General features: G+C 38.7%; 1 protein-coding gene across 1 annotated transcript in view; it reads left to right on the top strand.

Moving 5' to 3' along the window:
• The window catches only part of dpys (dihydropyrimidinase), a 71,798-nt gene that overhangs the window by 45,552 nt on the left and 13,409 nt on the right, over positions 1–12,837 (top strand). The window contains exons 4-7 of the mRNA XM_034173807.1: positions 2,957–3,146; positions 3,321–3,477; positions 10,428–10,569; positions 11,987–12,129. Coding sequence (XP_034029698.1) covers positions 2,957–3,146; positions 3,321–3,477; positions 10,428–10,569; positions 11,987–12,129 — 632 coding nt within the window. The remainder of the gene's footprint in view (positions 1–2,956; positions 3,147–3,320; positions 3,478–10,427; positions 10,570–11,986; positions 12,130–12,837) is intronic.

The following is a 12,837-nucleotide window of genomic DNA, read 5'->3' as shown; positions in this document are numbered from 1 at the left end:
ACAGGAAACATTTATTTCTGTATGTATTTATTTATTTATTTATGTTAGTTGCTATTATATATTTTCTGTTGTGTTTCTATTCAGGTTTTTTTGTCTCTTTCTCTAAAATTGTATATAATAATCATTAGATTATTAATATATAAGCAAAAATAAATTTAAGGAATATTACAATTTGAAAACAAATGCACCCAAACGTGATGACGTCTGCAATTGCTAAATGCTAATTTTGAACATTGAAAATGCCATAGACATGCTAACGCGTTAGCATCGCTCCCGTTTTTAAGTTATAAAATACATCTATCAACTGTTTCAGAAGACCATAACAGGTCAGTTTAACATAGAAAAGGTAAATAATACAGACGTATGCTCTTTAGGGTTTTAGCGGGGGAAAATTAAGCGAAAGAAAGAAATAAATGAAGCAATCGACTGAAGCATTGCTTCAATCTGCGAACCACGCTTCGATTGGTTCAAGGTTCAAAGCAAAGCCGCGCTGCAGAAAAGTTGATTAAGGACCCGCTGCAGGGTCTGTAATCAATGTAGAGAAATGATCATTTTCCTGACAAACACCCGCCAAAACAACGGCCACTCTGAAGGACTGATAACAGAATCGTTAAGCACAAAGCTTATTGATGTCGGTGGATCGAATCATTTCTTAACGATACCCGAAAGGAACCGGTTCTCGATACCCATCCCTAGTCAGAGGCATCACGAATCGGTCTAAAAAGCATTATTTTCAACACGTTGCTTTTTAAAGGCATCAGACGGGAGCGCGCATTGCCGCTTGTTGGCAGGCTGACACGGTCAAAGTTCAACCCAATCCAACTTTCGCCGCTCTGAACTGTGACGTAGCTTCGCGCTATCCAATAAGAACTATGCGTCGGGCCTAGGGTTGCCAACCGTCCCTTGAAAAACGGAATCGGCCCTTATTTGGAAATAAAAGTGTGCGTTCTGTATTGACCTGAAACGGGACGCAGTTTGTATTTCTGTGAGAATCAAAAAGTCTGTAAAATGTCAATGGAATTGACTGGCGCTTTATATGGAAACTTACGGTAAATTTGATCCCAGCCTCTCTCCTGCTTTTCACCAGTGAGCTGACAGACACGAGTTGACAATACAGAATCACTCTTATCTCATTGGTCGAGGGACATCTGCTCGCAAGAAGATACTGACGTCATGAGCCGACGACGGTCGCTGGACGACAATAACAAAGCAGCATGGCTGATATCGATACAGACACTGACACTGGCACTGCAGATATGCCTACGGACAGCAATGTCTGTAACGTCGTTACTCCTCCTCCTAAAAAAAAACACAAAAAAGAATGCAAAAACACAGGGGAGAATGAGAAAAGGAAAATGGTTGGGTGGAAAAGGTGCGCGACAACAGTATTGTTTACTTTTCAGACTTTTTGCACTTTTTATTACACTAAATGTGTAAATGTGCACTGTTACATTGTTTTGGATGATGTAAATTTTCTATTGTTTTTTTTTGTTAATTTATACAATTTTAAGTTAAGCAATAGCACTACAGAGATTTATTTTTAAAGAATGCTCATATTGAAATTGTGAGTGAAAATTTATTTTGCACTAAAAATAAATTGCTAAATAATAATTTGTTTTCCACATGTTCATATCAGAACAAATGCATGTATGCATCTACCTAAATTCAGGTTCAAGTCAACAGTCAAATGGTTAAAAATCATTTCACACAGACGCTGGGAAGGGTGAAGGCAATGGTCAGTCGGCCGGTCGGCCCTGGCGGTGAGGTGTCCCTTATTTATTTTTCAGAGAGTTGGCAACCCTAGTCGGGCCAAACCATGGAAGACTAGTGGCAGAAACCATTGATCTCTACAAAACAGAAACGTGTCACAGGACTGCTCATTTATAGAGCAGTTTTCTGAAGACAAATCCTTGCAAATGTTTTTTTTTTTATCTCAAAATTTCTGATTAAAAAAAGAGTTTAGAACACTTGTAATTCAAATAGCTAAATAAATAAAAGGTTCTTTAGAAACCTTTCTTCATCTGTAAATTAAAACCACCTGTAACCTTGGACATTTATTTTTAGACAAATAAAATAACATGGAAATTTGTACATTTTTAAAGTCTGGTAGATTATTTATATCTCATTTCAACCAGAAAAACAGACACTGTAAATAAATACAAATGTTTATTATAAATGCAACAGCAGATAATTTAAGAATGACTGCAGTGTGGTTGTAAAGTAGGATTTCTGTGACATAAACCTCATGATGATTTTTTTTAATTGAGTCATTTCAACTTCTAATTACATCAAAATTTGTGATTGGCTTTAATGTTGTGATCAGGACAGAGGCATTTCTAAAATCTGAATTTCACTAGTGATTGTGAATGTTTTAAAATTGTGCACAATAAGGGGAGAGTTTCGACCTGTGCAAATGTCTTGACTTTGATTTCATGAACATTTTTAATGATCCATTCATTTATTGTTAAACTGTAAAATGAAACACCTTTTTTTAAAAAAAGTAATAAAATAGTTGCTGTTCAAAGAGCCTTTTATTTAGAAGCAGGTGATGTTATGCTGGATTCTCGGGACCAGATGAAGGTCTCGTCTGCAGCTTTGACCTCTGGTGTTGTTGCTGAAGACACTTTTCTCCTATTTTGAAGAGCAGAGATGTTTTCTTCCAACTGGACTTCATGGTGTTCAGCTCATCAGTGGACATTTTTGAAGCACATCTGTATTTAGGTTGTCTGCACAGCAAATGTTCCTGATTGGGACAAATGAAAAATATCTCTTAAAATATAAAGAAACATTACAGTGTGTGTGTGTGTAAGGCCCATTAGTGGGACTATAATTTTTTACATCGTGTGTATTTTTTTCTAAACTCACAAGCCTTGTAGCCACACTTTCTTTTATGTCACTCTGCTTGGACAGACACAGTCACGTGTCCTTTAACCTTTGTCATGCTGGGGCTCCACAGGAGGCCAAGAAGATGCTGTCCATGGGCATCACGGGGCCTGAGGGCCACGAGCTGTGTCGGCCAGAGGCAGTGGAAGCCGAAGCCACTCAGCGAGCCATCACCATCGCCCATGCTGTCAGCTGCCCCCTGTATGTGGTCCATGTTATGAGCAAATCTGCCGCCAAGGTGATCGCCAATGCTCGCAGTGACGGTGAGCAGGTCTTTTCTTTACGCTGGAGGGTAATAGTGATTTTGCTTCTGTGGTCTTCTGAAAGCCAATGCTGATATTTTGTCATGATATTAAATTTCTTTTCAAATAACAGTATTTAAATAATTCACGTGATATCCACCAACTACAATTTGGAGTTTTTCTTTTGGTCCTCAGGGCGCGTGGTGTTCGGGGAGCCCATTGCAGCTGGTTTGGCTGTGGATGGTTCTCATTATTGGAATAAAGAGTGGGCCCATGCTGCCGGATTTGTGATGGGACCTCCACTAAGACCGGACCCCAGCACCCCAGGGTGCCTCATGGACCTGCTGGCCAAGTCAGTGGAGTTTAATTATATATATATATATATATATATATATATATATATATATATATATATATATATATATATATATATATATACAACCCCTAGCAAAAATTATGGAATCACCAGCCTCGGAGGATGTTCATTCAGGGAGTTTTTCCTTCCCACTGTCGCCAAGTGCTTGCTCACAGGGGGTTGTTTTGACCGTTGGGGTTTTTACGTAATTATTGTATGGCCTTGCCTTACAATATAAAGCGCCTTGGGGCAACTGTTTGTTGTGATTTGGCGCTATATAAATAAAATTGATTGATTGATTCAGTTGTTTAATTTTGTAGAAAAAAAGCAGATCACAGACATGACACAAAGCTAAAGTCATTTCAAATGGCAACTTTCTGGCTTTAAGAAACACTAAGAAATCAGGAAAAAAAATTGTGGCAGTCAGTAACGGTTACTTTTTTAGACCAAGCAGAGGGAAAAAAATATGGAATCACTCAATTCTGAGGAAAAAATTATGGAATCATGAAAAACAAAAGAACGCTCCAACACATCACTAGTATTTTGTTGCATCACCTCTGTCTTTTATAACAGCTTGCAGTCTATGAGGCATGGACTTAATGAGTGACAAACAGTACTCTTCATCAATCTGGCTCCAACTTTCTCTGATTGCTGTTGCCAGATCAGCTTTGCAGGTTGGAGCCTTGTCATGGACCATTTTCTTTAACTTCCACCAAAGATTTTCAATTGGATTAAGATCCGGACTATTTGCAGGCCATGACATTGACCCTATGTGTCTTTTTGCAAGGAATGTTTTCGCAGTTTTTGCTCTATGGCAAGATGCATTATCATCTTGAAAAATGATTTCATCATCCCCAAACATCCTTTCAATTGATGGGATAAGAAAAGTGTCCAAAATATCAACGTAAACTTGTGCATTTATTGATGATGTAATGACAGCCATCTCCCCAATGCCTTTACCTGACATGCAGCCCCATATCATCAATGACTGTGGAAATTTACATGTTCTCTTCAGGCAGTCATCTTTATAAATCTCATTGGAACGGCACCAAACAAAAGTTCCAGCATCATCACCTTGCCCAATGCAGATTCGAGATTCATCACTGAATATATATCATCCAGTTATCCACAGTCCACGATTGCTTTTCCTTAGCCCATTGTAACCTTGTTTTTTCTGTTTAGGTGTTAATGATGGCTTTTGTTTAGCTTTTCTGTATGTAAATCCTGTTTCCTTTAGGCGGTTTCTTACAGTTCAGTCACAGACGTTGACTCCAGTTTCCTCCCATTCGTTCCTCATTTGTTTTGTTGTGCATTTTCGATTTTTGAGACATATTGCTTTAAGTTTTCTGTCTTGATGCTTTGATGTCTTCCTTGGTCTTCCAGTATGTTTGCCTTTAACAACCTTCCCATGTTGTTTGTATTTGGTCAAGAGTTTAGACGCAGCTGACTGCGAACAACCAACATCTTTTGCAACATTGCGTGATGATTTACCCTCTTTTAAGAGTTTGATAATCCTCTCCTTTGTTTCAATTGAGATCTCTTGTGTTGGAGCCATGATTCATGTCAGTCCGCTTGGTGCAACAGCTCTCCAAGGTGTGATCACTCCTTTTTAGATGCAGACTAACGAGCAGATCTGATTTGATGCAGGTGTTAGTTTTGGGGATGAAAATTTACAGGGTGATTCCATAATTTATTCCTCAGAATTGAGTGAGTCCATATTTTTTTTCCCTCTGCTTGGTCTAAAAAAGTAACCGTTACTGACTGCCACAATTTTTTTTCTTGATTTCTTATACTGTTTCTTAATGCCAGAAAGTTGTCATTTGAAATGACTTTAGTTCTGTGTCATGTCTGTAATCTGCTTTTTTTTTCTACAAAATTAAACAACTGAATGAACATCCTCCGAGGCCAGTGATTCCATAATTATTGCCAGGGGTTGTATATACTCAAAAGTGTACATACCCTGGCAGATTTTTTTTTTTTTTTGGCCATTTTTCAGAGAATATGAACAATAACACAAAAACTTTTTTTACTCATGGTTAGTGGTTGGGTGAAGCCATTTATTGACAAATAACAGTATTTACTCTTTTCAAATCATAATGACCACAGAAACTACCCAAATGAACCTGATCAAAAGTTGACATACTCCTGTTCTTACAAACAATATGGCACTCTATGGTAAACCTGCATGAAGTACACAGTTCTCAAAAACTGAGTGACTATGCAAGAAGTAGAAGAGTGAGGAAAGCCACCAAGACACCCAGACAACCCAGAAGAAGTTATAGGCTTATGTGGTTGTGATTAGAGAAATTATGCACAGTGCAAGCTTTGCATTTTGTACGTATCACCAGTTATCCATCTTCATGATGAAGTGGTATAGAGGACGATTTTCTTAAAAAGACCTGAAAGTTTAGCTACAAATTGCCAGAAGGTACATCTGAGATGCAAGCCTGGATTTAATCTGTTTTGGTGAAAGAAAATCCTTCTCTGCTCTGCTCCACTCCACTATGAAGCTAAGAGTGGTGATGAAAAATGTTAAATTTGCACTGTGCACAATTTCTCCAATCACAGCCACATACAGTAGTGTTCAGAATAATAGTAGTGCTATGTGACTAAAAAGATTAATCCAGGTTTTGAGTATATTTCTTATTGTAACATGGGAAACAAGGTACCAGTAGATTCTCACAAATCCAACAAGACCAAGCATTCATGATATGTACACTCGTAAGGGTATGAAATTGGGCTATTAGTAAAAAAAGTAGAAAAGGGCGGTGTTCACAATAATAGTAGCATCTGTTGTTGACGCTACAAACTCAAAACTATTATGTTCAAACTGCTTTTTTAGCAATCCTATGAATCACTAAAATCACTAGTATCACTAGTATTTAGTTGTATAACCACAGTTTTTCATGATTTCTTCACATCTATGAGGCATTAATTTTGTTTGTTTGGAACCAAGATTTTACTCATTTACTAGTGTGCTTGGGGTCATTGTCTTGTTGAAACACCCATTTCAAGGGCATGTCCTCTTCAGCATAAGGCAACATGACCTCTTCAAGTATTCTGACATATCCAAACTGATCCATGATACCTGGTATGCGAGATATAGGCCCAACACCATAGTAGGAGAAACATGCCCATATCATGATGCTTGCACCACCATGCTTCACTGTCTTCACTTTGAACTGTGGCTTGAATTCAGAGTTTGGGGGTTGTCTCACAAACTGTCTGCGGCCCTTGGACCCAAAAGAACAATTTTACTCTCATCAATCCACAAAATATTCCTCCATTTCTCTTTAGGCCTGTTGATGTGTTCTTTGGCAAATTGTAACCTCTTCTGCACATGTCTTTTATTTAACAGAGGGACTTTGCGGGGATTCTTGCAAATAAATTAGCTTCACACAGGCGTCTTCTAACTGTCACAGCACTTACAGGTAACTCCAGACTGTCTTTGATCATCCTGGAGCTGATCAACAGTGTTGTGAAAGTAACTTTGACAAGTTACTTTTTAGTTACTTTTTTAGTTGCTTTATACAGTTGCTTTATGCAGTTACTTCATTAGCAGCATTATGCAATTACTTTATTAGAATCTGCCGAAAACTTGCAACTAATAAGTAATGTAACTAATAAGGTAACGAGTAATGTAACTTGGTTACTCGTAAGATTGAGCAATCAGCAAAGTAACTCATCAGCAAAGTAACTAATAGTTACTTTTCTGAGTACTAAATCTTAAAAACAACCAAATTAGATTATGAGTAACTTTATTAATTACATTCAGCAGCTGCCGACAAGTTGTCCGCATGCTGCTAATGAACTAACTGTATGAAGTAACTGTAAAATATAACTGTATAAATTAACTAATGAAGTAACTTTCCAAAGTTACTTTCCCCAACACTACTGATCAATGGGTGAGCCTTTGCCATTGTGGTTATTCTTCTATCCATTTGATGGCTGTTTTCCCTTTTCTTCCACGCGTATCTGTTTTTTTTTTGTCCATTTTAAAGCATTGGAGATCATTGTAGATGAACAGCCTATCATTTTTTGCACCTGCGTATAAGTTTTCCCCTCTCCAGTCAACTTTTTAATCAAACTACGCTGTTCTTCTGAACAATGTTTTGAACGTCCCATTTTCCTCAGGCTTTCAAAGAGAAAAGCATGTTCAACAGGTGCTGGCTTCATCCTTAAATAGGGGACACCTGATTCACACCTGTTTGTTCCACAAAATTGATGAACTCACTGACTGAATGCCACACTACTATTATTGTGAACACCCCCTTTTCTACTTTTTTTTTTTACTAATAGCCCAATATCATAGCCTTAAGAGTGTGCATATCATGAATGCTTGGTCTTGTTGGATTTGTGAGAATCTACTGAATCTACTGGTACCTTGTTTCCCATGTAACATTAAGAAATATACTCAAAACCTGGATTAATCTTTTTAGTCACATAGCACTACTATTATTCTGAACACTACTGTAAGCCCATAACTTCTCCTGGGTTGTCTGGGTGTCTTGGTGGCTTTCCTCACTCATCTCCTTCTTGCAAAGTCACTCAGTTTTTGAGAACTGTCTACTCCATGAAGATTTACCATAAAGTGCCATACTGTTTGTATTTCTTTGTAATTAATGTAAATAAAGTCCAAGACATATTCAGTGGCAGCTTCACCATCAGAGAGCCTCGTCCACAACTACCACAAAAGACTCCAAGCTGTCAGTGATGTTAAAAGGGACAACACAGGGCATTAAGAACAGGGGTATGTAAACTTTTGATCAGGGTCATTTGGGTAGTTTCTGTTGTCATTATGATTTCAAAAGAGTAAACACAGTTGTTTGACAATAACTGGCTTCACTCAACCACTAACCATGAGTGAAACAAAGTTTTTGTGTTATTCTTCATATTCTCTGAAAAATGGCCAAAAAAACTAAACTTCTGCCAGGGTATGTAAACGTTTGAGCACAACTGTGTGTGTGTGTGTATATACAGTGAGGAAAATAAGTATTTGAACACCCTGCGGTTTTGCAAGTTCTCCCACTTAGAAATCGTAGAGGGGTCTGAAATTTTCATCAAAGGTGCATGTCCACTGTGAGAGACATAATCTAAAAAAAAAAAAAATCCAGAAATCACAATGCATGATTTTTTTTAATAATTTATTTGTATGTTACTGCTGCAAATAAGTATTTGAACCCCTACCAACCAGCAAGAATTCTGGCTCACACAGACCTGTTAATTTTTCTTTAAGAAGCCCTCTTATTCTGCACTCTTTACTTGTATTAATTGCACCTGTTTGAACTTGTTACCTGTATAAAAGACACCTGTTCACACACTCAATCAATCACACTCCAACCTGTCCACCATAGCCAAGACCAAAGAGCTGTGTAAGGACACCAGGGACAGGGAACTGTAGACCTGCACAAGGTTGGGATGGACTACAGGACAACAGGCAAGCAGCTTGGTAGAAGACAACAATTGTTATGATTATTTATTAGAAAGTAGAAGAAACACAAGATGACTGTCAATCTCCCTCAGTCTGGGATTCCATGCAAGATCTCACTTTGTGGGGTAAGGATGATTCTGAGAAAGCTCAGAATCACACAGGAGGACCTGGTCAGTGACCTGAAGAGAGCTGGGACCACAGTCACAAAGATTACATTAGTAATGCATGATGCTGTCATGGTTTAAAATCCTGCAGGGCAGCAAGGTCCCCCTGCTCAAACTAGCACATGTCCAGGCCCATTTGAAGTTCACCAGTGACCATCTGGATGATCCAGAGGAGGCATGGGAGAAGGAATAGAGCTTTTTGGAATCAACTCCTTACCATGTTTAGAGGATGAGAACAACCCCAAGACAATCATCCCAACCATGAAGCATGGGGGTGGAAACATCATACTCTGGGGGTGCTCTTCTGCAAAGGGGACAGGACGACTGCACCGTATTGAAGGGGGGATGGATGGGGTCATGTATTGGGAGATTTTGGCAAACAACCTCCTTCCCTCAGTAAGAGCATTGAAGATGGGTCATGGCTGGGTCTTCCAGCATGACAATGACCCCAAACACACAGCCAGGGCAACTGAGGAGGGGCTCCGTAAGAAGCATTTCAAGGTCCTGGAGTGGCCTGGGCAGTCTCCAGACCTAAACTCAATAGAAAATCCTTGGATGGAGCTGAAACTCCAAACCTGAAATATCTAGAGAAGATCTGTATGGAGGAGTGGACCAAAATACCTGCTGCAGTGTGTCCAAACCTGGTGAAAAACTACAGGAAACGTTTGACCTCTGTAATTGCAAACAAAGGCTACTGTACCAAATATTAACATTGATTTTCACAGGTGTTCAAATACTTATTTGCAGCAGTAACATAACACCCGCTGCGCTCTCAGCAGTTGTGGGCCATCCTTAAAGGGGCAGTAACACCCCATAATCTGGTTAATCCCCATAAAATTGTCCCTGAAAGCCATATTAGTTTTTCGAACGGTGTCCACCTGGAGGTCTCTTACAGTTTCTGGAAAAAAATTGATGCAGCAAACATCCAAATCGTTCAGACATTTATTCGCAATAAAAAATAGACAAGAAGGGTAGACCACACCTCACTCTAAGCCTGCTCACAGGCGAATGAAGCAACCGACAGGCATGAAAAAACTCACGCATGCGCACGAGGGTTCAAGCTTGTCTGACGAAATCACACGTGATTCAAATCCATATGGTTTTTGAAAAAAATAATAAGGTCGGATACTTTTCTAACAGACCTCGTATATATATATGTGTGTGTGTGTGTGTGTGTATGTATATTTGACCCATAAACCCTTATGTTGATTTTTGGTGAAATTAAACTTTTCAAGAACTGCAAGATGGGTATTTGTGGTCTTTGATGCACTCTAGAGAGTGCTCCTCTAGTTGATTTTAAGATTTATTCTTTCCCCAATCCATTGTTTTCCTCTTTATCCATCATGTGTTAGTGGTGATCTGAGCGTGAGCGCGACGGACAACTGCACCTTCTCTGTGTGTCAGAAAGCCCTCGGCAAAGATGACTTCACCAAGATCCCAAATGGGGTGAACGGTGTGGAAGACAGGATGTCCGTCATCTGGGAGAAAGGAGTGGTACGTTCTAATGTGACCTGTAGCACTTGTGGTCAAATGGACTGTCGAGTCCATTTTCTGGACTTGACAGAAAATACATTAATGGTCTTATTGACTGAAGGTTTGTATGCGTTAACACGTGCACAAACACCATACCACTCTCAAAAAACTAACTAGTACTGTGCCTGCGGTCTTCCATTTCCTCACTATGTCAATCTACAGTGGAAACTGACAGCTGAAATCTCTGAGATAGCTCTTTGTATCCGTCCCCTGAACCATGATGTTGAAGCATCTTTGTTTTTAGTATAGAATTGAATAGAATAGAATGCTTTTTATTGTCATTATACACAAGGTACAACAAAATTAAAAGACAACTCCCGTAGTGCAAAGGTGTAAAAGTAAATATAAAAAGACAAATAAGAATATATACATGTCATTAGGTCATTTGAGAGTTGTTTAGAGGCTCCCATGTTGCCACTCATTAGAAGAGATGCAAAGAGGAGAAACATTTGCAAATGGCCACCTTAAATACCCTTAGTAAGTCCAGTCTGGAGGATGATTTTTTTTTTTCTTTTCTAGTGTGGAGCTTTTTTTTATGTCCAGTCTAAAGGTGTTTCTGAAGCAGCTGTGGGGGACACAGCATTTATGGTTTTGAGCCTTATTTAGATGACAGTAATCTTTGGAGGAAACAGTGACGATATTGGCAGAGTTCAGAACACAGATTATAATAAATAAATAAATAATGCAGGCGATTTTGGCATGGGTGGAGGTGATAAACTGTTTTTGGTTGGTTTTCTGCCAGCTCTTTGGTCATAATCAACTGATAAAAAATAATTGTTTTACGATCTGTGATATCAGAAAAAAGTGATGAGGAAGTGTGGATTTTTTTTATTTGCCCCCCCCCCCCCCCAAGAAACAATTTCAAATCTGAAAAATGACACAAGGGGCTGAAAGTATCAGCTATTTTTAAAATAAATATTGTCTTCCTTCTTGAATACTTTATTATTAAATATTAAATCCATTCACACAATAAATAAATATATAGTCTTACCTGTGTGTTTCAGTGAGATCATCTTTAAACTTCTCCACCTTTCCAAAACCACCATTTCAAAATGAGCAAATATTTGCACAAAAACAAAGTTTATCAGTTTGAACATTAAATATCTTGTCTTTGTGGTGTATTCAATTGAATATAGGTTGAAAATCATATTCTGTTTTTATTCACATTTCACACAACATCCCAACTTCATTGGACTTGGGGTTGTAGAATTGAATATGTTAAATAAATATAACTCATACAAACAGGGCTCCTCAAGGGAAGAAAGAAGTCTGGAAGCAGTGTTTCAACTGATCATTTTTCAAATCTCATAATGCGACAAAAGTCAAACAGTGACATCATTCACAGTGAAACATAACTTTGTGTCCTCAATCCCCTCAGCATAGCGGCAAAATGGATGAGAATCGATTTGTCGCAGTTACCAGCACCAACGCAGCAAAAATCTTCAACTTCTACCCCCAAAAAGGCCAAATTGCCAAGGGCTCAGATGCTGATGTGGTGATTTGGGACCCCGAGGCCACAAGGTGAGGAGCCAACAGAACTATCAGCATGACTAAATATGTGTTTATTATCTCTGTTGTGACAGTGTTTGTATGACATGTTCGCAAATGAAAGTTTCTTTTTTCATTGTCTTAAGGCACTTTGACACTTGCACACACAGAACCCCCGCACTGCCGCATAATTCATCGTGCCAGTGCGATCTGCTTTGTTCCACTGGATGCTGCATTTTGTGGCTCTGGATGTTGTGTTGTATAAATTAAGTATTTCATAGTGGATTAATCATTTGGTCTCAGAAGTTGTCTGATTAAACCACCTCTAATCCCTCACAGAAAGATTTTCTACAGCTGCTGCTTGTCTCGTGTGCTTCGTGACGTGGAGAATGCATTTGGAATTATCTCAACAGTAATTATTTATAACATTTATACTGTAGTGGCTTGGTTTAAACAGTTGCATTTTCATTCCTTCTTATGAGTATCTGTAAAATTCTGTTTATTATAGATTTAACATCTCGTCATAATCGTTCAGATGAGCTGAGCTGTGATGTTCTGCGCTGATGCAGTGACACACAAGTGTTTTCAAATAGATTGGGCATTGTTCACGTGTAATTCACAAAATTAATGCGTGTCAGATTTTGAACATTTAAAAATTTTCTTTGCGCACTTGCACAGCTTTACGACGAGTTTACTTTGGCATGCCAGATTGTGTGCCAGCGCGGGGATCAGATTCGTGCA

Source organism: Thalassophryne amazonica, chromosome 7 (genome assembly GCF_902500255.1).
Source record: "Thalassophryne amazonica chromosome 7, fThaAma1.1, whole genome shotgun sequence".
Classification (NCBI taxonomy): Eukaryota; Metazoa; Chordata; class Actinopteri; order Batrachoidiformes; family Batrachoididae; genus Thalassophryne; species Thalassophryne amazonica.
This window is presented reverse-complemented; position numbering and strand designations above follow the sequence as displayed.